This window comes from Engystomops pustulosus, chromosome 3 (genome assembly GCF_040894005.1).
Source record: "Engystomops pustulosus chromosome 3, aEngPut4.maternal, whole genome shotgun sequence".
In the NCBI taxonomy this organism is placed as follows: domain Eukaryota; kingdom Metazoa; phylum Chordata; class Amphibia; order Anura; family Leptodactylidae; genus Engystomops; species Engystomops pustulosus.
Genome location: NC_092413.1, coordinates 178,414,243 through 178,438,234, shown reverse-complemented (window position 1 = coordinate 178,438,234; position 23,992 = coordinate 178,414,243). Strand labels below are relative to the sequence as shown.

The 23,992-nt window shown below is 42.5% G+C and overlaps 1 protein-coding gene across 1 annotated transcript; it reads right to left on the bottom strand.

The window, feature by feature from the left end:
* Window positions 1-1,465: 1,465 nt before the first annotated feature.
* LOC140120638 (mast cell carboxypeptidase A-like) lies at window positions 1,466-22,937 on the bottom strand. Its single transcript, XM_072139601.1, has 11 exons — window positions 22,820-22,937; window positions 22,643-22,718; window positions 20,951-21,075; window positions 14,623-14,719; window positions 14,433-14,534; window positions 11,104-11,202; window positions 10,839-10,949; window positions 7,311-7,401; window positions 5,774-5,976; window positions 5,000-5,084; window positions 1,466-1,769 (listed from the first exon to the last, which is right to left on the bottom strand). Exons 1-11 carry the CDS (start codon window positions 22,888-22,890, stop codon window positions 1,582-1,584), a joined length of 1,248 nt encoding a protein of 415 aa, XP_071995702.1. The 5' UTR covers window positions 22,891-22,937; the 3' UTR covers window positions 1,466-1,581.
* Window positions 22,938-23,992: the final 1,055 nt, after the last annotated feature.

The following is a 23,992-nucleotide window of genomic DNA, read 5'->3' as shown; positions in this document are numbered from 1 at the left end:
TTATCAGAAAGTTCCGATAAAGCTAGCAGTGTAACACTGCTGCATCTGAGATGGCGCTAGACTGCTTACTTTACGCCCCCTGTGGCGTCATCAGAGGCCAGCGATCAGTTGCCATGGCAGCCTACACTCTCATTGACACTTGCCATGTGTAATGATCTCTAATAGCCAGCAGAGGGCAGGCTATTAGATATCATCAGTTCTATTGCTATATACTGCAATACAGTAGTATTGCAGTATATAGTAGTAGTAATCAGACCCTGCAGGGTTAAAGTACCCTGTAAGGTCTGAAATAATGGTAATTTTTTTAAAAATAAAAATATGAAAAAATAGTAAAAAAAAAAAGTTTATATCACCCCCTTTCCCTAGATCACATAGAAAAGTAAACAAACAGAAATGCCTGATGTAGCAAAATATAATAATGATTATTCCCGCCTATTAACCTCGTAATGGAAAATAGCGCCCAGTCGAAAGTGCCACTTTTGTGCCATTTTGAAAAATATAAATAATTCTATATAAAGTGTTCAAAAGGCTGTACAGTCTTCAAAATAGTAGCATTAAAAATGTCATGTCGCAAAAAATTACACCACCCACAACTCCGTACACTGAAGTATGAAAAAGTTATTAGTGCCAGAAAATGGCAAAATGAAGAATATTTTTTTTTTTGTACTGGAGATTTTATTTTTGTATATTATTAGAACATTATCAAACCTATACAAATTTGTTATCCATGTAATTGCACCGATCCAAAGAATAAAGTAGACATGTCATTTGGGATGCACAGTGAAAGCCGTTATATCCAAGCCCACAACAAAAAAAGTGCAATTTTTTAAAATCAATTTCGCTGCATTTGGAATTTTTTTACCGCTTCCCAGTACATGGTATGGAGCATTAAATACAGCTCTTTACATGGAAGTCTAAAAAAATATATGGATTTTTGAATGTGAGGAGTGAAAAATTAAAACACAAAAACAAAAAGGGCCTGGTCATTAAGGGCTTAAGGCAATGAGCTTTACAACAGACAGGACACATTGGGGCTTATTTACTAAATGTTCCACTGCCGCATTTCCGTAAGGTTTTTAAATGCTGGGACAGGCATTTAGAAGGGGATTGTATTGCACGCAATCAGATTTTGGCGCATCAGTGCTGGCTTTCATGCGACAGAAATGGGGGGGCGTGCCGTCGGAAGATCCGACTGATTCGGACTGAGTGCGAGATTTAACATTTAAATTGTGTCGCAAGATCAAGCACATACAGGCACCAGGAAGAAGAACGTGAACTCCGGCGGACCTGAGCAGGGAATCAACAGATGCAGCATATCGGGCGCGTTAAATCTTCTTGAATCGCGGCAGATGTGCATTCCGGTTGCACAATGCACTTTCGGGGATCTCACAGGACAGGTAAGTAAATGTGCCCCATTATAGTGATAAATGACTTTATTTTTCATTACAAGCATCCTGATTCAATGTGAATTTGTGAAAGTTTCTTGTAGAACACTTTTATTATAAGCATAGACATTAAGGAAAAGTAGGAAAAGCAGAATTACAGCTTTAGGAGATTTTGTGTAAAATAAAGCAACACATCTCAAAAGTCTTGATCGGCCACATAACTAGCGATTTCTTTCACCGCCAACATTGTCTCCTTGCAGGTCGGTTGGATGTCATGCTCAGGAAGCAGAAAACCATAATTACCCTCATCACGTAATTCAAACACGAATGAGTACTTAATGCCAAGGTCATAGGTCCAGTCAATAGAGGAGCCGGAAACTGGATCTGGAAACCGAATTGAGCAACATTATACCGAGATTATTGGAACATATGATAGAGAGGTGACTATGGTGCTATATGAAGTTGCCTTTAATGAACATATCATTAAGGAATTAATATATCACTAATGAAATATATATTACTTGGTAATGACCCAATCTACTGACTATACCTAGTCTGTTTGTTAACCAATTAGAATTGATGTTACTTATGTCAATCTTGGTCTTGTTCTGTTTCTAATTGGCGGATACCGGAAATTCCACCGAGAGTGTTAATTTAATTAATTTGCCATATATAAACATTTATTCAATTAGATGTCATTAAACAAAATGTTCCTGTGTGAAGATAATTTCTCATAAATGTAGCCATGTAGTCCCTTAGAAACGAGATACGACCACCTCACATTTTGGCAACGATGGCCAGACATGGGCTATTAAGTCCTGCCTGACTTCCTGGCTTCAGCATTCATTACCACAGGACGGCTGTGGGACATGCAGTAACTCCCGGACAATTTGTATACAAAAACCTTTGGTTTCTTTGTGCAATCCCACCAACAGAGGTGGCCGTATCTAAGGACACAATCTTGTTTGTAAGGGACCATATGACTACATTAATGAGAAATTATCTTCACACGGGTAATTTTTTTTAACAACATCTAATTGAAGAAATGTTTATATATGGCAGATTAATGAAACTGAATGTGAGTGCCCAGACGAGAATAACCCTTTAACTTCCCACTGACTTGAAGTTCCAGATTGTTCATAGTGATCCTATTGCCGCTTCTGACTTCTCCAGCCCCAGGTTCCTGAATCTGGGCTGTGAGCATCTTTTACCAAACTGCATCCCACCCGGTACCTCAGACATTGGCAGATAGGAGCACTAACTCTGTTAGCCTAGCCTGTTACATTGCTGCATTTAAGTCTTGGAATAAAGAGATGACAAGTTTCATCTTTTACATCTTCCCTCCACGCATGATTCCTGATTGCCAATAACTTCACAGGCCTCTCCTCTACCATCAACCTGGGGATCCCTACATCACACATCCAACGGGAGTACCCCAGGTGTTAACCTCCATCATACTGTGGCCTCTGTCTCTTCTTACAATCCACTTGCCCACCCTGCTCGGTGTGGATGAGGACCAAGCAACCAAACAACCATGACAGGTCAAGTGCTAGGCTGCGCTAAAGCCAGCCACTGAGGAACCAGATGCCAACAAGCCATTTACCGTGGGAGAATATTGCATAAACTTAAGGGTATAAGAATTTTATTTGCACATTTGTAGGTTTTCCAGGCTACAAATTATGCCATATATACAGTTTGTACTGTGTGGATGTGGTCTAAAGACCCCCACACATTAAAGGGAACCTGTCATCAGGATGGTCATTTTTACATGATGGAATATGCCAATAGCCTCTGACATGTATCGGAATGTGGTGTATCTGAATAACCAATACCTACATAACCAATATCTCCAATGCTTTTTAATACTTTATAAAACATTACCTGGTTCCTTGCCAGCAGTGTGTGATGAGTCCCTAGGGAGGGAGGATTAAAATTAAAAACCACTGGGATTATTCAGATGCACCACAAAGGCATATTTGAACTCAACATGTCATAGACTATTGGAACCTGTCATCATGTAAAAATGACCTTCCTGATGACATGATCCCTTTAAAGGTAACAATATGGAAAATTGGGAATATGTGATTTAATCTGTTACGTAAAATGTTACATAGCCAAATAAATGCCAACATGACCAATGATTGATAATAATTTTTAGCTAATCTGAATAGTTAGTTTACAGGTAGGTATATCACCTCTCCTGACATGTCTGTTTAGCGAACATGTGTATTCCATACTAAATGATTGTGGAACATCTTTTCTGATTAACCATTCCCTTCAGCAGAGGATGTGCCCTGGATGTGTCCATTCGCTGGTCTGAATGGACTATGTCAGAGGGTGCAGGTACATGCTCTAACTTGTAACACACAGTTGCAAATTATTCATATATTTACAAAAGAAATAACAGGAGAATATCATAATGCTGGGTTATCTGAAAAGGTGTTCCAGAACAGGAAATATGGGTATTCACTGAAATAGACAGATCAGGAGAGATGATAGGTCCTCTATAAAGGGCACATGTCTTAAGCATTTCACATTTTGACCTAATGAAAAATTCCCATAGGTTATTTAACATTAATTATCAATCTTCGTTTATAATAACTTTTTTATTTTTCGGCTGACAAATCTGGTTAGGGGCTTATTTTTTGCGAGAAGAGTTGTTCTTTTTAGTCGTCTTATTTTACAGTGCATAACTTTTTTAAATCACTTTTTAGAGCATTTTTTAAAAAGGTATTAATTAAAAATGATCTTTTTTTTTGGAAAGTTTTTTGTGTTTTGTACCAAATATGTGGGGGTTTTCTGTGTGTTTTTATTAAGTGTTTTTATGGGAAAGTGACATTTTAGGGGCTTATATTTTTATTTATTTATTTTTTATTTATTGTAATGTTTAAACTTTTGTGTTTTCATCCTTTTTTTCTTCTACATACTTGAACCAGTGATGCTCTGATCTGAGCATGCAGATGCATGCGCAGACAGTTTATAGTCAGACCCAGAAGGGGTCTGAATGCTCAGAAGATCGGGCAGCCCCGGGGCACTTGGCAGACCTCGGGCTGCCCAGAAGTGGATCGGGTCCCCCGGTAAGCGGCATGTAACACCCTTACATGCTGTGGTCATGGCTCCGATCGCGGGTGTTAGAGTGCGGTGTCAGCTGTGATATATAAGTATCTTCCAGCAGGGACGTACTATAAAGTCCTGGTGCGTGTAGGGGTTAAACAGCGAATGGGAACCGTCATTAGGTCAAAATGTGAACAGATAATATGACAAAAGTTATTGAGTGTACAACAGAATTTAATGGGGGTGCTATATCAGAGGTGTCTGAAAGCAAAATTGTTCTAGTTGCTTCTGGCAACCAATCAGAGACCAGATTTCATTTTCCCATAGCAGCTTATAAACTGAAATTTGAGCTCTGATTGGTTGCTAGGGGCAACTAGAGCCGTTATGCTCTCAAACAGTTACATGCAATATGTGTGTCAGTGCACGCTTAGAAGGCTAGTAAATCTTCCCTTCTAAATCATTGTCTTGTCTCCTGTGACATTTGCATCTTGTGCTGGAAGAATAATGTGAATGTATTTTCATTAAACGTGTATTTTATAGGAAACACGCTATAAACTTACAGATTGTGCTGAAGATTGAACCATACGTGTAGGTGGTGTTGTACAGACTTTCAAGTGCTTTCACTGCAGACTTTGCTATTTGTTCCTGTTCAAATAAGAAAATATAAGAAATAACCTGAAATTTCATGAAATATTGACAAATGTTGTTTTCTTGTTAGGATCTATGAATGGGAGTACCTTATTGACATGCTGCAGTGTATATGCTTATAGACAGTCATATGGTGGAGAGGCAGTGGAGCAGGTGAAGTGGAAATAGCACTTTACTTATGAGACTTGTGTCATTTTTGCACACTACTAGCAGGCAAATGGCATAACATGTTTTTTGACATTTTAGCTACAAGTAGCTCAGACTGTGCTATGATATCCCTGTTGTCAGAATGTAAGAACTGTATTATTTAAGTTATGTTCCCATCTCCGCTGGGAGTTTCGGGTCACATCACAGGGAGGGGTTATAGTTTTTCTATTACCTTATAGGAGCCATAAAAAATGCCCAATGGTGCCCACAGCTACAATGTGGTTATCATTGGGCTTCCATTGTGTGTCATTCATCTCACTGGGCTAAAACATAAAGGATTTTCTTCTGGCATTTTTATTATAATTTGCTCCTCGTGAAGCCGTCAGCGCAGATGTGAATTAAAAAGGAAGGTAATATCTAGTTTCTTGTATCTAAATTATTCATGTATTTAACAGAGAAAAATTATTTCCAGTAATAAGTGACCCTATAAAGTGGTCATCATCTATGTTGATCACCTTCATTCACAATATTAAACCTACCAGTTCCTTGTGATCTGGAGCCTCTTCTTCTTTATATCCATAAGGAAATAAGAGTAATTGAGAGAATGAATGGACACTTATGTAAGCCTTCAGAGAGGAAAGGTTAGCGCGAATATAGGAACTGACAGCTTCCGTCTCAGGTTCGGATTCTGGAGCACTTCCGGCATAGGATGAACTACAAGGCGTCTTATCAAAATCAATACCTGTACAAGAAAAATGTGTATGAGCGATAGTCTGCTACAGCTGTATACTTCTTCTCTGAATAGGTCTTCAAGGTCTGAATAGGTTATCTTTTATCTATCCATAGCCATTTTCCAAGCGAGAGGGGATAACAAGGTCATCACAAGAAAACTGGGACCCTGATAATCTGGAGAAAGGGCATCCTTTCTTGCCACATGCTTGTCATTTACTTGTATGGGGATGGTTGGAGATTGCTGAGGACATCGCTCACCTATCTCTAGACCTCTTATTCACTGTCGAGTACCAGAGATACCTGTGTGCTGTGCTTGGTAATCTTAAACTGCTCCCATAGAATTGATGCCGTAGTTGAACACATACTAATCGTTCTGCTCCACCCATTTTCTAGTTTGGTGTCTGTTCTTGTGATTGGTGGGGTCCCAGCTGGTTGACTGTCACTGATGACCTTGTTATCCCCTATCCTCTTAAGATCACCCCTTTATGAATGAACTCTTGGATGTTACTAATATTCTCTGTAGGAAACTATTATCATAAGTCTGGCTTTGTCCCTCTGTTTCTTTTTACTTTGGCTTTTCTGATGATCAGATATATCTTAAAGGATAACAAAATAACACATTCTCTAATTCACTGTTATTAACAAAAAAAAACGCATTTCACATTTATAATATTAACCTGTCTCTATCAGTCCTGGTGTTTACAATTTTGGTTGTCTCTGAATATCATCTCTCATTTCTGATTTGTATCATCTCTCTATTTCTATGTGTCAGATACTAGTAGACTGATCAGACGCTAAATAAAAGCATAGATAAAACCTGTACCCTGATAATCTAAGCCCACTGTCAACTCACAGAATCTCATAGCACAGAGGAATCATGAAGTGTCTGCTGAGAGAGTCCCCACCCACACTCTGGAATATTACACTGACCATCACTGAGTGATAGGAGCTAAAACAGCAATAAAACTGAGTACAATTGTAAAGTAAGGGGTTAAAATGGCCTTTATTATGTAAATATCACTAGGGGATTAAAATTTGATAACTTTTTTTTGTGTACAAACCCCTTTAATAGTTTTTTCTTACTACATGTTGCACTAGGTCCTTAGTGAATTTGCGAATTTTTAAAACATAAGTCCCAAAAAGTCTCCAAAAGTCGCAATCAGCTCCAAGTTTGCCACTTTTTTGCAACTTTTTGAACAAGTCGCAACTTTCACATCTGGATTCAAGTGATAACTGAAGGAACACTGCAGAAAATTAGACAATGGCGAACTTTGTAGAGAGACATCACACAAAATAAAGAAAGATACAAGCAAAGTGTTTGATACATGTGCCGCAGTAACTTACCATTCCAAGAAACATTGAAATTCCGGTTGAGATCTGTGCCAGTACATTCATCTTTAACTGTAGGAGCCCGATTCTTTCTCCAAAAACGGTCCTACAGATGTTCCGACATATGAGAATCTTAGAAAGCAAGTGAAGGGCTGACAATGCAAAAAAATGTACCGCCAGACACTAAATAAGCTAAACTGTACTAGGAAACAAAAGAGATGTGTCAAATGGCACAGAGAGTCATGGAGAAATAGGCTACAGAAAATACTCTCCAACAATGCAAGAGCCTTCTATAATGCATATCTCTGAGTGCTGCAGAGAGCACCTTAGGCAAGATGTCTAGTCCTCCTATATACAGTCTGTAATTAAATATATATAAATATATATACAGTACAAAAAATCACGACACTGCTCCAAAACAAAAGAAAGGGTGCCAGCTAACAGGGCAGAGCTTGCCAAAGGCTTAAAGAAGCTGAAATGTGGTGGCAAGGGAATAAAGCTCATTTAAATTTTCTTCACAAGATGGTGTGCTGCTGAACCTTTTTTATTATGTATATATTTTTATAATGTATATATATACATTAATTTTTTTAGATTGTTGTAACCTTTAATAGAAATCTACCATTTGTTTTTATGCATTGTGAACCAAATATACCTTGAGAATGCTGTAGCTACACTGAAACATATCTTGTTTAATCCCTGAGCTGAGTGTTTTTGCTGAAAAAACTATTATAAAATTATTATAATGAGGCTCTGTGGCTTCTGTGGCTGCCCCGGCGCTTTTCCTCTTATCCTAATTATGCACTGCATCAGAAAATATCACTTTGTAAAAAGACTTTACTGCCATATTCAGCTGAATACCATTGATTTAAATCAGAGCTGTCTGGACAGCAGACAAAAAACTTTGTAAGCGAATTGAAAAACATCGGCCCCAGCTCCATAATTAAAAATAGTAACTTCCTTTATTATAATATATTAAAATACAGAGACATGACAATCCATGCTAAGCAGCTGACGTGTTTCATAGTTTGCTAGTCATAGTGGAGGGCATGTGATTTCTCTCTCGCCCGAAACGCATCAGCCGCTTAGTATTGATTTTCATGTTACTGTATTTAAAGGGAACCTACCACCACGAATCTACCTATAAAGGTAGATCGGGTGGTAGGTGGATGTAAGGGACGTGAGGATAGCTCTTTTTAGAGCTAATCCTCACGTCCCCGCTAACTTTTGGGAAACTTTATTGACCTAATATGTAAATTTCGTTATGCGGCTACTGGGGCGTGGAGTAGCCGGCACGAGGCTACACAGAGCGGCTACTCCACGCCCCAGTAGCCACATTACTCCTCCTACCCTGTTGCGTGCGGCGCGCAGCTCCTCGTAGCTGCGCGCCCTCGTCCGTCATGATGGCGTTCTGCGCATGCGCAGAACGCCGGCTGAGCAGTCCCAGCTCCGAGGCCGGGCTCCTCGTAGCTGCGCGCCGCACACAACAGGGTAGGAGGAGTAATGTGGCTACTGGGGCGTGGAGTAGCCGCGCTATGTAGCCTCTTCCCGCTACTCCACGCCCCAGTAGCCGCATAACGAAATTTACATATTAGGTCAATAAAGTTTCCCAAAAGTTAGCGGGGACGTGAGGATTAGCTCTAAAAAGAGCTATCCTCATGTCCCTTACATCCACCTACCACCCGATCTACCTTTATAGGTAGATTCGTGGTGGTAGGTTCTCTTTAAATATGTTATGATAAAGGAAGTTACTATTTTTAATTACAGAGCTGGGACTGATCTTTTTCCAATTCGCTTTAGAGAATGATGTAATCACTGTGTTGTCTCTGACATGCAGAAGTAATCAATCGCTGCACCATCCCACAGCTGCTGTGTATGAGTGATCCAGCTCAGGTTGATTAGTCCTGTCTGGACAGTTCAGGAAGCTCCATGTAATATGTTTATGAATGGCAGCCAGCATGCAACTCAGCTTTCCCAAGGTCCTGAATTTACAATTGTTTTTTGAGGAAAAGCACTCAGATCAGGGATTAAACAAGATGTGTTTCTGCATCAGTGTCACTACAGAATTCTCTTGGTATGTTTGGTTCACAATGCATGAAAACAAATGGTTTTCCTTTAAACCACGTGCTAGTTTTCTCCAAGGCTTCCATTGACATACACATAATAGCTCTTCAGATCTCGGTTTCCATGTTTATGAATATATCTCCTGTTCTTCATATTGTAGCCACCATCTAATATCACTGTACTCTATATATTGTATACACTCACCAGCCACTTTATTAGGTACACCATGCTAGTAACGGGTTGGACCCCCTTTTGCCTTCAGAACTGCCTCAATTCTTCGTGGCATAGATTCAACAAGGTGCTGGAAGCATTCCTCAGAGATTTTGGTCCATATTGACATGATGGCATCACACAGTTGCCGCAGATTTGTCGGCTGCATATCCATGATGTGAATCTCCCGTTCCACCACATCCCAAAGATGCTCTATTGGATTGAGATCTGGTGACTGTGGAGGCCATTTGAGTACAATGAACTCATTGTCATGTTCAAGAAACCAGTCTGAGATGATTCCAGCTTTATGACATGGCGCATTATCCTGCTGAAAGTAGCCATCAGATGTTGGGTACATTGTGGTCATAAAGGGATGGACATGGTCAGCAACAATACTCAGGTAGGCTGTGGCGTTGCAACGATGCTCAATTGGTACCAAGGGGCCCAAAGAGTGCCAAGAAAATATTCCCCACACCATGACACCACCACCACCAGCCTGAACTGTTGATACAAGGCAGGATGGATCCATGCTTTCCTGTTGTTGACACCAAATTCTGACCCTACCATCCGAATGTCGCAGCAGAAATCGAGACTCATCAGACCAGGCAACGTTTTTCCAATCTTCTACTGTCCAATTTCGATGAGCTTGTGCAAATTGTAGCCTCAGTTTCCTGATCTTAGCTGAAAGGAGTGGCACCCGGTGTGGTCTTCTGCTGCTGTAGCCCATCTGCCTCAAAGTTCGAAGTACTGTGCGTTCAGAGATGCTCTTCTGCCTACCTTGGTTGTAACGGGTGGCGATTTGAGTCACTGTTGCCTTTCTATCAGCTCGAACCAGTCTGCCCATTCTCCTCTGACCTGTGGCATCAACAAGGCATTTCCGCCCACAGAACAGCCGCTCACTGGATGTTTTTTCTTTTTCGGACCATTCTCTGTAAACCCTAGAGATGGTTGTGCGTGAAAATCCCAGTAGATCAGCAGTTTCTGAAATACCAGCCCTTCTGGTACCAACAACCATGCCAAGATCAACGGCACTCAAATCACCTTTCTTCCCCATACTGATGCTTGGTTTGAACTGCAGGAGATTGTCTTGACCATGTCTACATGCCTAAATGCACTGAGTTGCCGCCATGTGATTAGCTGATTAGAAATTAAGTGTTAACGAGCAGTTGGACAGGTGTACCTAATAAAGTGGCCGGTGAGTGTTAATCTCCAATGTTTTGTCTTCTCTGAGTTGCATTCATATTACTTCTTGATATCTCTCATACTCACATTTGTCCATGTGTACACATAGCCATCAACATTAAATACCGGCAAGACATGAAACGTCATACTGTCCAGGAGCTTCGTCATGACTTTGTCCTTTTCATATGTTCTTAATGCCTGGTTAGGATGTTAAAGGATGTATAGTATAAGTTTATATATCACAAATCATAATATATATACATATATGTACGTTAAATTCAGTATATAAACTTCTATATGCCATGAGATATACTATACTGTGTACAGAAAAATACAGAAACTTCCCTGTTACCTCAGTTACAAACCACTGACAGAATGCAGGAGAGATCCATTCCCGAGCGTGGATTCCACATTCCAGGAAGATTCCTTTCTTGGCTTTTTGGTTTCCAATCTTGAGAACAGGACATAAATAACATCATTGTAACATAAAACTGATGTTGATAAAAAAAAAACCCTAATAAACTACTTACACTCACCTCCTCCTCTCTTCGGTTCTCCAATCTCACCACCTGTCACTGCCGCCCACTGATTATTAACAGAGGCTGGCTGTGCCGTTCTGACCATGGCTGCACACCGGTGCGGCGTGAAAAGACCAGTGGGCCCAGATGCCTAGTAGCCCCGCCCCTCCATGTGCTGACTCCGCCCCACACAGTTCCAACTCTGTGTCTGGATGTTCTGTGCGACTTTTCACTTATGTATCACTTATGTATCACTTATTTTTGCAACTTTTTAGGCACAATTCTGCATCTGGTCCAGGGCAGGTGCAAAGAAAAGATTTTTTTCATGGACCCTATTTTAACATGTAAATTGGAATTACTTCACATGCTTTAAATGTTTAAAATTTTGCACAGTAACCTGTTTTTTTTTAAATTCAGAAATTTTAGCATTTACGGTACATTTTAAAAAAAAATGTATTGGTTACTTCTAAGGGTGAGGTCACACGTAGCATTTTAATTATGCTTTAATTGCATTTTGAAACCAATTACAACAGCTGAGGAGAGGTGATTTGCCCTATTACATTACTGTTAACATTTGCGTTTAAAAAACGCAATATAAACGCGACGTTAGCACATGTGTTTACAGCATGCGCACATGCGACTGTTAACAGTAATGTAATTAAGCAAATCACCTCTCCTCAGCTGTTATAATAGGTTTGCACCCTTAACACCACGTGTGACCACAGCCTCATATGTCGTCATCTCCCTGCGGTGTGACTAGAATGTTTTAAAATGAAGGACAAAGCCTCAAATCCCAATTAACAGTAGTGTCCTCTCCTGTATATAACCCCCTCAAGTGGCTTGTGTCCATGTGGATTTGAGACATTTGCAACAAAAAGTCTCAAAAAGAAGCCAAAATTTGCACCTGCCAGGATAGGAAAAACTGAACATGTATCACAAGTAAAAAGACAGGATCATACATAAGGTGCAAAAACTAGCCGCCAAAGTCTCTAAAATTTACCTCAGAGAGACAAAACTATGATACATGTCCCCCATAGAGTTGAATAACAGGATGGAGCAGAGAGCTGTTAGGGTGCCCACAAGGGAGTATAAGAAGGGGCTACAATATAAGGGAGTGATGAGTGGGCACACAATATGAGAAGGACATTAGAGGCCACAATATGAGGAGAAGAGGAGGGGCCACAATATGAGGAGGAGATGAGAGGGGCCACAATATGAGGGGCCATACTATGAGATGGAGGTGAGAGGCCACAATATGAGGGGGAGATGGGGGCAACAATATGAAGGGGAGATGAGGGTCCACATGATGATGGGGAGGTGAGAGGTCACAATATGAGGGGGAATTGAGAAGTCACAATATGAGGCAGTGGTAAGAAGTCATAATATGAAGGGTAGGTGAGAGACCACAATATGAAGGGGAGATGTGGGGCCACATTATGAGGGGGAGTTGAGAGGTCACAATATGAGGGGTAAGTGAGAGGTCAAAATATGGGGGGAGATAATAGGGGCCACAATATATGAGGGAGATGAGAGGCCACAAGTTGAGGAGAAGAGAGGGGTTTGTTTGAGGAGAAGAGAGGGACCACAATATGAGGGGAAGATGAGGGGGTCAGTCTATGAGGGATGAGAGGCCACAATATGAGTGGCAGATGATGGGGTCATTATATCAGGGGGAGATGAGAGGTAACAATATCAGGTGGAGATGAGAGGTCACAATCTCAGGGAGATGAGAGACCACAATATGAGGGGGAGATAAGGGGTCATAATATGAGGGGGAGGTGAAAGGTCACAACTGAGGAGGAGATAAGGGTCCACAATGTGAGGGGGAGATGAAAGGTCACAATATGAGGGGGAGATGAGAGGTCACAATATGAGGGGGCAGTGAGAGGAGGTCACAATATTAGGGGTAGATGAGGGGCACAATATAAGGGGGGGATGAGGGGCATCAATATTAGGCGGAGATGAGGGGTCACAATTGGAGCTGACTTTCAATAGGTCCTACTTAATGCTGGACCTTACATCCATGCTCACAAGATTGAATTACATTTTAGGCACATCTGGGGAATCTCCTCCCTGATGTCTGAATGCAGAGATTCTCCAGATGTGCCTATATGCATCTTAAAACACAGTTCAATCGCATCTTGTGCACATGCTCTTAAGCTGCATTTACATTATGGGGCACATTTACAAGACTAGTGCAAACTGCAATAAAAGTGGGTTTGCCTGTGTATAATGCAGATTCATGAAGAACATGCACCAGAAATCATGATATGATTATGTCTAAATTTGCATGATAATTCTGGCACATTGGAGCACATTTACTTACCTTGTCCCTGCACGATCCCCAAGATGCGTTGTCCGCCGGAATCCACATCTGCCGCGATTCATGAAGATCGTGCGCCCGAGTTCCTCCATCTGTCGCTTCCCCGCCGAGGTCCGCAGGAGTTCACCTTCTTCTTCCCGGTGCTTGTATGTGCGTGTCTTGCGACACAATTTGAAATGTTAAATCCTGTGCGTAGTCCGAATCCAATGAAAACGCATTTTATAAACGTGGCCTTAGAATATACAGGTAGTATTTCCATGTAGCAGTAGGTGGGTCCTCAGAATCAATTTCACTGGAGGGCCCTAGGGTTCCCAGTCTGACCCTGGCCGCACACCTGCTACTGCCCGAACTTCGGTTGTACCAGGCGGTGCCAATGGCAACTCGTCAGAATAAAGCAGTATAAACCAGGGACGCTTACTCATAGATCCAGGCACCATGACTGTGTAATGGTCTTATATTTCTTATCCATGGCCTCCTTCCTTCTAAAATCACCTGTACCAGAAGTGCTATGGGGGAGTTACAGAGCCACTCTATGTTGTCGCAGGCTGTTACACTGTACAGAAGCATTTCCCTCCTTCTACTGTCTGCTAAAACTACATTCTGCTGTGAGATTACATCAGGCAGAGGAAGGGGGATGTGCTTCTACAAAGTGTAACAGTCTGTGATGCTACAGCTTGGAGGGGCTCTGGTTACACCCCCAGAGGATGTGTGGTTCAATTTGAAAAAAAATGTTCTTTATATTTTTCCAACATAAACAAATGAGGGATATAAATATAATATAAATAAATGCATTAGAAGACTTGTTCATATTATGAAGTATCAGGAAAAACAGATTCTTACCTTCAAGACAAGCATTGGACGCCCTTCATATGTCTCTCCAATCTGTACTAAGGAAGCCAAATTTGGGTACTTAAGTGAGATAGAATAAGCCCACACAGCAATCTAAGGAAACATGTAAGATGATTATATTCTAAATATAAATTTTTTTAAAATTACTTTTTGATAAATGGTGATGGGAGATGTTACCAACCTCTTTCCATTCATGGTAGCGCGTGGCAACCTTTTTAGATTTTTGTCCTTTGTTAAACTGATTCTCAACAGCTTTTTGTAAATCGTGAAAGACGATTCTAATGGAAAATAGAATATAAAGGAAGATGTCAAGTAACACATTATAACAGTCTATACATTATAGATAGAAAATAACCAATATATACAGGGGCGCATTAAGACAACTATAGGTCCTGGGTCATATAAAGGCTGTGGGCCCCCACCAGGCTAATCCTTTAGGTTGTGTTCACACCTTTCTGTTGACTTCTATTTAGGAGCACAAGTCAAGCAGAACAGGGATGGGCTTGTGCTAATCATATATGTAAACAATGCGAAATACATGTGCAACATCCCCCACCGGGGCCAAGCCTTTTCTTGGGGCCTGGAGTCAGCCGGGCCCGCAGTACCTGAGTGGCTGGCGGTTGCGACCTAGGCACGCTAGTGCCACGGTGCTTGGTATGGGGAACCGGAGGGCTGTCCTACAGCCTGGCAGGTCTCCAGCAGGGTGGTGTTGGTAAGAAATGATGAGGGAGAGACTGCTATACATAGTGGCAACGCCGCAAGTTGTGGAGGGTGAAAACAGCATTATGGAAATTACAGGGTGTTCCAGGGAGACAGAGGTCAGTTGGCAGCAGCATGAGTAGGCCGCAGTGTGGCACAATGACAAAGTGTGGAGATGGTGGCAGCAGCAGCAGCAGGAGGTCAGAGAGTGGTACAATCACAGTGGGGGTCATTTACTAAGGGCCCGAATCGCGTTTTACCAACGGGTTATCCAAAAATTTTCGATTTGCGCCGATTTTCCCTGAATTGCCACAGGATTTTGGCGCACGCAATCGGATTGTGGTGCCGGCATGCAAGCAACGGAAATCTGGGGGCGTGGCCATACAAAACCAGACGGATTCGGAAAAACCGCTGCATTTTAAAAAAAAAGTGTCGCTTGACACGCGCTTACCTGCACCCGGGCTGGCTTGGTGAAGTTCAGTGCATTCCGACGAACTTCAGCGCAGAAGCGACACCTGGTGGACGTCGGAGGAACTACCTTAGTGAATCGCTGGAAGACCCAAATCCTCCACACAGAACGCACCGCTGGATCGCGAATGGACCGGGTAAGTAAATCTGCCCCAGTGTGTGTAGGTGGGCGCCAGCAGTAGCAGCAGCTTGGGGCCAGAGAGTGGCACCATGACAAATTGGGTGATAATTCCAGTCCATGGTAAAGATGGTGGAGGCAGATGGAGCAACTGGCAGCAGATGTGTGGCATCAGTGGCAGCATCAGAATAGTGGCTGAGGCAGGTAGTTAGAATCCAGACTCATTTCTCAACATTTGGGGGAGGTGTCATGGCTGATCTAATCTGATGCATAAAGCATTGTTGTGTTGAAATTCTGGCCGACCCACGCCTAATTCATCTTGACAAAGGTCAGTCTTTCCACAAGCGGGTTCTCCTTGGGGTAACGATGGCCACCGCTTCACTGCACACCCGCTCTGATGCCACACTACTGGCCGGGCAATACAGCTTCTCTACTACAAACTCCACAAGTTGCGGCCACACAAGTTTGGCTGCCCAGTAGTCCAGGGGATCCAATACCTGGGGTGGTAAAGTGCTGTCCAAGAAGGCCACCACCTGCTGGTGCAGGGTCTGCTCCATGGCCTGCTCCTGCTGCTGGTGGCGGGTGAAGGAAGCTGCTCATTAAAGACTCCAGACTTAAGCTGCTGCTGATGGAGCTGCTACTACTCCTACCCCCCCCAGCTCCCCACAGCAGCCGTGGCAGTAGTACGTGAGCAATGAGTGCCAGGAATCCCCTGGTCAGACAGAGGATGGACAATGGCGCACATAGGCAGTGGCCAACTGTCTGCACGGTATTTCTCTATAGTACGCCAGTTGTTCCTCCATCTCGGCAGCTGGAAAAATGGACCGGTAGCGAGGGTACAAGAGGGTGGAGAGCCAAAGGTCATCCCTATGCCGGATGTTGACTATTCGGCTGTCACTAGTTAGGCAAATATAGTTACACCGCTCTCCAAATGTAAAGTGATGTTTGAAAAACAATAGATAGAAATGCTTTTCCTCAGTGAGATGTGTCGCTTCAAAGTTACTGCGAGTTCTGGTTCAAAGGCACAGAGTCCTTAGAGGTACAGATAATAACATAGGGTCTAGTACCAGAATAACCTTTGCGCTATTACTAGTTCGGCAAAGCAGCATGCTGCGGGCCATCTGAGCAGTGACTCTGAGAGACTCCTGGCCTCCATCTCCACAGTATACTGCCACGGTGCTTCTGGGTCATCTGCTTCGTCTTCTACTTCCTCCGGATGCTCCTGCTCCTTTCCTGTCACCTGAGTAGAAAAAAACACTAATTTCACTAGACTCTGCTTGTGCTCCAACGTCATCCTCCTCCAGTTAAGCCCCCACTGGACTCATGTGGCCATGAGATATAGTTGCCAATTGTCCAGTGCCCTGACCAGACAGATTTTGTAGCATCTTCCAGGACATGAAGCATTGGAATGACGTTATTCATCCCGCAGTCCTGACGATTGACAAATAACGGGGCCTCTTCAAAGGGCCTGAGCAAATGGCATGTTTTATACATGAGCTGCCAGTGGCCGACATCAAAGTTACAAAGGGGAGTACTCCTGTCCGCTTGCATCATCAAAAAATCATTAATGCCTTTTCTTACAGGCGGTCTAACATATGGAGGCTGGAATTTCAACGGGTGGAAACATCGCATATCAGCCGATGTTGGGAGAGGCCGTTTTACTGCTGCAACTCGAGGAGGTTGTGCTTGGCTTTGTAAGAATGGATGAAGTGCATGCACAGTTTTCTGGCCATTTTTATAATGTCTTGCAGATGGGTGAAAGACTTCAGGAACCTTTTGACAACCAGATTGAACATGTGCGCCATTCAGGGCGCATGGACCATCCCTCCTCGATGCAGCTCGGCCACCATGTTCCTCCCATTGTCTGTCACCATGGTTCCGATTTGCAGTTGTCGTGGAGAAAGGTACACATTGATTTCTTCTTGCATGACAAGGAGCAGTTCCTCCCCTGTGTGACTTTGTTTGCCCAGGCAAACCAGGTTTAGAACTGCGTGACATACAGCGCTTAGACTTGTGGAGGCTGAAGTGGTGGAGAAGGAGGAGGTGGAGGCGGGCATTGGCGCAGGAGCAGCAGTTTGACAATGTGACGTAGAAAGCGGCGTCTCCTGTTGAAGTTGTTGGTATGGCTGGGCGGGAAGCACATTCACCAAGTGGGCCGTAAAGGACATGTACTTGCCCTGACCGTTACAGCTCCACGCCTCCGCGCTGCCGTGCACCTTGCAAGAAACTGATAAGCTCAAGGACTGGCCTGGCCCAAGTTCTGTTCTACATATTTGTGAAGGGCTTTATTTTGGAAAATAAATTTCGGCTTGGAACTCTCCACCTCGGTTCGACTACAGTACCAACAACTTGGACAGGAGCACGGTCAGCTTCTGCACCTTAGGATGGCTGGACGCATACAGTTGTCTCTTTGTTATTGCCTCGTTCAACGACTGCTGGCGCCATGTGTAGTGAGGAGCAGGAGCATCTGAACCTGGTTGCTGCGGCAGCAGGGTGGACCACCACTTCTGAGACATGTTTCTCCCAGGCCAGTAGATGGTGACGCTGCATGTGTTGACACAGGGCCGTGGTGCCAACGTTAGCTCCCTGGCCACGCTTCAGTTTCTGCCTGCAGATTCTACATATACACATGCTCGGTTCCTCTGGTGTCTTAACAAAAACTGCCACACTGCCGAGGTGATGATTTTACTGTCAACACTCTGCACTGTGACTAATATTGCCGCTGCCTCTCTGAGCCACTGTGCCACTGCTTACTTGGACCTGTGAAGCGGGTTTTGAACCCTAGAAAACCAGTCGAGAACCTTTGGGTTGTTCATCAACACACTGCTAGATGACACTGGCAGTTCTGGCCTCACAGAGTCACCCCTGCCGCGACGTCCCCTTACTGTGCTGCGAACTGTGCCTGCTCCACCTGCCACCTCTCTATATTGCTTAATCAACTATGTTGATTTGACACAGATTTCTTGTTATCAACTTTAGCAACAAAAAAGAATTGTAATTTGGGGAATACAGAACCCCAAAAACTGACACCCTGGACTTTGAGAAAAAAATCACTCCAGCAACTATGTGGATTTGACACGGATTTCTTGATATCTACTTTAGAAGCATAAAAGAATTGAAATTTGGGGAATACAGAACCCCAAAAACTAAAACCCTGGATTTTGAGCAAAAATCACTCCATCAACTATGTGGAATTGACACGGATTTCTTGATATCTACTTTAGCAAAAAAAAAACTGTTGAAATTTGGGGTATACAGATCCCTCATAACGTACACACTGGACTTTGAGCAAAAATCACTCCATTAGCTACTGACTACAAGCAGCTAGACGCTAGAGACAGCACATGCAGTGTGAAATGCACGGATTGAAAATGGCTGGGTTTTATAGGGCTGTGTGACATCACATAAGTCTGCCGGTAGCTGATTGGCTAACATGTCTGCACATCTGATCGTGAGTGTTCCTTTCTTCATCCCAGAGTTCTCTGCCCCATGTAACACGTTGTGCTTGTGGCCATTTTGCTAATAAAGGGGAAAAAAATATGTTCCCACTAATCACCGTAAACTTCGGATTCGTGCAGAACTGAAGTTTTCCTGGAATTCTAAACGAATTCCGCTTCAATAGAATCGATTCGCCCATCTCTATTAGTAATCTATTACATGGTAAAGATGCAGTTTAAGAAATAAACTGGCATATTGGTTGCACACAATAAGCTGAATATTATTGAAAATGCTTTGATGCAAAATGATTTTGGCATGCAACACATAAAAGGAAATGTGAGATGTAGAGGCATAACAACAGGCCTAGCAGCCGAAGCTCTGCAAAGGGGTCCAGGATGGTCAGCAGGACCAAAATGTATCAATGCTGTTCTCCTGGGTCCTTCTCTCCCTGCATACAGCAACAGCACAGCCGTAACAGGGACCCCGCTACCCACAATGTAATGGGGCCCTGCCTGCTGTGCTGACCAGGCCTCCCTGCATATATCGTCTGCGCCCACAAAGCCGGCCGCCTGCTGGTACAGCTCAAATAATATCAATGAAAAAGTGGAAGCACTTTTTTGCGAAATTTAATTCCAAAAAGGGGTGTGCCTTTATTTATGTGACCACAGCAACATTTTGAGAAAGACTCCACTTCAATAAAGGCACACCCTTTTTTTGGAATTGAATCTTGTATGTGTATGTGTGTTTATGTATATGCGGTATATGTGCATATATGCTTTATGTTTGTGTGTATGCTGTATATACTATATTTTTGTGTGTATATGCTGTATGTATGTACAGTATGGGGCAATGCCAGTGGCACAGAGGCCCTGAAATAATCGCAAATGCTAGCTTATTGCTAGCTTTTGCGATTATTTGCCCCGATCCGCCACCTTCACGCCGTTGGGGCGTGAAGGGGGGGGGGGCAGCCGGCCAGCTGGGAGTAGGCCAGCGCGGGGCGTTACTGTCCCCGCGCCTGCGCACTTGCTGCTGCTGGCGACTTTTCCAGTGGTAGGATAAACGCTGCGCTGCCGGCAGCCCCGATACATCAAGAGGCGGAAGCCTCTTGATGTATCGGCCTGCGAACTTGCAGCGTCGGGGCTATCATACGCTATACATACACCTATGTGTGTGTGTATATGCTGTGTATACTGTATGTATGTGTGTATATGCTGTGTATACTGTATGTATTTGTGTATATGGTGTGTTAATATTGCTGGTATGTATATATATATATATATATATTTATATATATACAGTTAGTGTATACCGTACGTATAAGTATATGATGTATATATACTATATGTATGTATATAATGCATATGTGCTAGACAGTATGAGCGCAAATTTGATCTGTATATACTGTATGTGTGTGTAAATGTATCAATCTGCACAAACTGTATGGGTGTTTATACTGTTTGAGTTTTAATATTCAGTATGTATAAGTTTATAAATGCATACATGAGCACTTAAATGTTTGCGTATAAGTGTATACATGTATACATGTATGTACGAGTATATAAAGGGGTTATGAGTGTATAACTTTATGTGTGTGTATGTAAGTATATAAATATGTGTATACAGTACATGAGTGTATAAATGTGTCTGTAAAAATATGTATACCATATATATTTAAGGGAAGGGGGGCCCATGCAGATATCTGATATGGAGCCCTGCCTCTCCTAGTTGCGCCCCTGGTGAGGTGTATGAAAATTATCAGGGTTGGTAGGATTTATTTATTACATACCTGTACTTCATTTTTTCCTGTTTCAGGAGCTCAACTATCACATTAGATTGTTGTGCATCTGCATGAAAATAAACTTCAGTTTTTGGGGTTATATTATAAGCATATTTGGGTTTCCAGAAGTCAAGCTGTAAAAGAAAAAATAACATGATATCAATGGATTTTGTTTGCAAATGTAATCAATGGTCCAGGAACCAACAGCTTTATAGAAATCTGTAGATTATGCCATTCAGATTGAAATATGTGTGAAAGGGGGGGAGGAGGGGGGACATAATTCATTAGTGTTGTGAGCACAGATATAAATAAGAAAATAAGATAAACGGAATACTTTCCAACAAAATTATAACTGTAACATGCTGCCTACTAATAGGACACTATGTACGTCTGCTCAGCTTCCCCTGCTCTAAACATGCTGCCTACTAATAGGACACTATGTACAGTCTGCTCAGCTTCTCCTGCTCTATAACATGCTGCCTACTAATAGGACACTATGTACAGTCTGCTCAGCTTCCCCTGCTCTAAACATGCTGCCTGCTGATAGGACACTATGTACAGTCTTCTCAGCTTCTCCTGCTCTATAACATGCTGTCTGCTGATATGACACTATGTACAGTCTGCTCAGCTTCCCCTGCTCTAAACATGCTGCCTGCTGATAGGACACTATGTACAGTCTTCTCAGCTTCTCCTGCTCTATAACATGCTGCCTGCTGATATGACACTATGTACAGTCTGCTCAGCTTCTCCTGCTCTATAACATGCTGCCTGCTGATAGGACACTATGTACAGTCTTCTCAGCTTCTCCTGCTCTATAACATGCTGCCTGCTAATATGACACTATGTACAGTCTGCTCAGCTTCTCCTGCTCTATAACATGCAGCCTGCTGATAGGACACTATGTTCAATCTACTGAGCTCCCCCAGCTCTATAACATGCTGCCTGCAGATAGGATACTGGGGGTCATTTACTAAGGGCCCGATTCGCATTTTCCCAACGTGTTACCCGAATATTTCCAATTTGCGACGATTTTCCCTGTATTGCCCCGGGTTTTTGCCGCACGTGATCAGATTGCGGCGCATCGGCGCCGGCATGCACACGACGGAAATCGGGGGCGTGGTAGAACGATAGCCCGACGGATTAGGAGAAACCGCTGCATTTAAGGGGCACGCGCTTACCTTCACCAGGTATAGGATGGTGCACTCCCGCGGACCCCGGGGAACTTCACCGCAGCAGCGACATCTGGTGGACGTCGGAGGAGCTGCCTTAGTGAATCGCCGGAAGACCCGAATCCACCGCACAGAACGCGCCGCTGGATCGCGAATGGGCCGGGTAAGTAAATCTGCCCCACTATGTTCAATCTTCACAGCTTCTCCTGCTCTATAACATGAAGCCTGTAGATAGAACACTATGTACAAGCTATTCAGCTCCTCCTCCTCTATAACATGCTGCCTGCCGATAGGACACTATGTACCGTCTTCTCAGCTCCTCCTGCTCTATAACATGCAGCCTGTAGATAGGACACCACATACAATCTGATAAGTGATTTGACTTGATCTGGATTTCTCTTTTGTTCATTTACTTTAATTTTGTTAGTCAATGGTTATTATAAGTATTGACACTTCTATCATTGAAAGAATGTGCACAGTATTTGCAGTACTTACCATCATCACACCACTACGGCATGATCACACAACTCACCTTCATTAGGTTGTCCAAGTATTTAATGAATTTCACCTCATTGTCATTTTCTGGAGTAACACGGAATAATTTCTCACTTTAAAAATACAGATGACAGTTAGAAACATGGCAATAAACTATAACAAAGCAAAAACTGAATTGTATGAAAATCTTTACTATGTTAAGAATTAATCTTACTTATCAAACCGCCGGCCGCGTGGAGCGCTGCCACTGACTGCAACGCAGCACAACACTAGGATCAGCTTCATGTTCTCTGCTGCTTCTACTAAATCTTCCCCTCCCTTATATCATTTTCTACAAACTACATGTGATCACAATCAGATAGTTTCCGTTAGAAAGATTTTATAACGACATCTATAATCTGAAACGTGAGGACAATGGAGAGGGATATATTAACCCTTTACACATCATTTTCAGTTTTTACCTTTGCATTTTTTTCGTTTTTTTGAATTATACAACCCATTGCTGTTATACTTCCATTTATAGAGGTGTATGAGGGCTTGTTACATATTGTACTTCCTAGTTGCACTATTTAAAGGAAACCTACCATTTGATTTTATGCATTATGAGCCAAACATACCTTGAGACTGCTGTAGCTACACTGATCATATCTTGGTTAATCCCTTTACTGAGTGGTTTTGCCGATAAAACGATTATAAAATTATAATAATGAAGCTCTCTCGCTTCTATGGCTGGTTCAGCGCTTCTCCTAGCACATTAGATATTCACTGCATGAGAGGATGATGTTATCCCTGGGTTGTGCCTGAAGGTAGAATAATCAATTGCTGAACCATCACCCAGCTGCTGAGTATGAGTGATCCAGCTCAGGTTGATTAGTCAAGTCTTGACTAAGCTCCATGTGTAATACAAGCTCCATGTGTAATGTATTTATGTAGGCAGCCAGCCTAGCCCAGCTTTCCCAGGGTCCTCAATGTTACAATAGTTGTTTCAGCAAAATCACTCAGTAATTAACCAAGATATGTTTCTGCATCAGTGTAGCTACAGAATTCTCAAGGCATGTTTGCTTCATAATGCAACCAATTACATAGTAGGTTTCCTTTAATATTCTGTGCAAAGTTCTTGAAAGCTGGAAAAAAATATTCCAAATGTATTGAGAGAGTTGATAAATATCACAATTGTCTTAGAGGCTTTGTTTAATGTCTTTCAATGACACCTTTCCTTTATTCTTTGTGTCAGTACGAGCACAAAGATACCACATTTGTATAGTTATGTTATGCCTCACAATTTATAGAAGTTGAAAAACACTTCATACTTCAACATTTTTTACTGAATGAGTTGACATTTCTATTTATACCATTTGGAGAACTGTTTGACCTTTCTACTACAGCC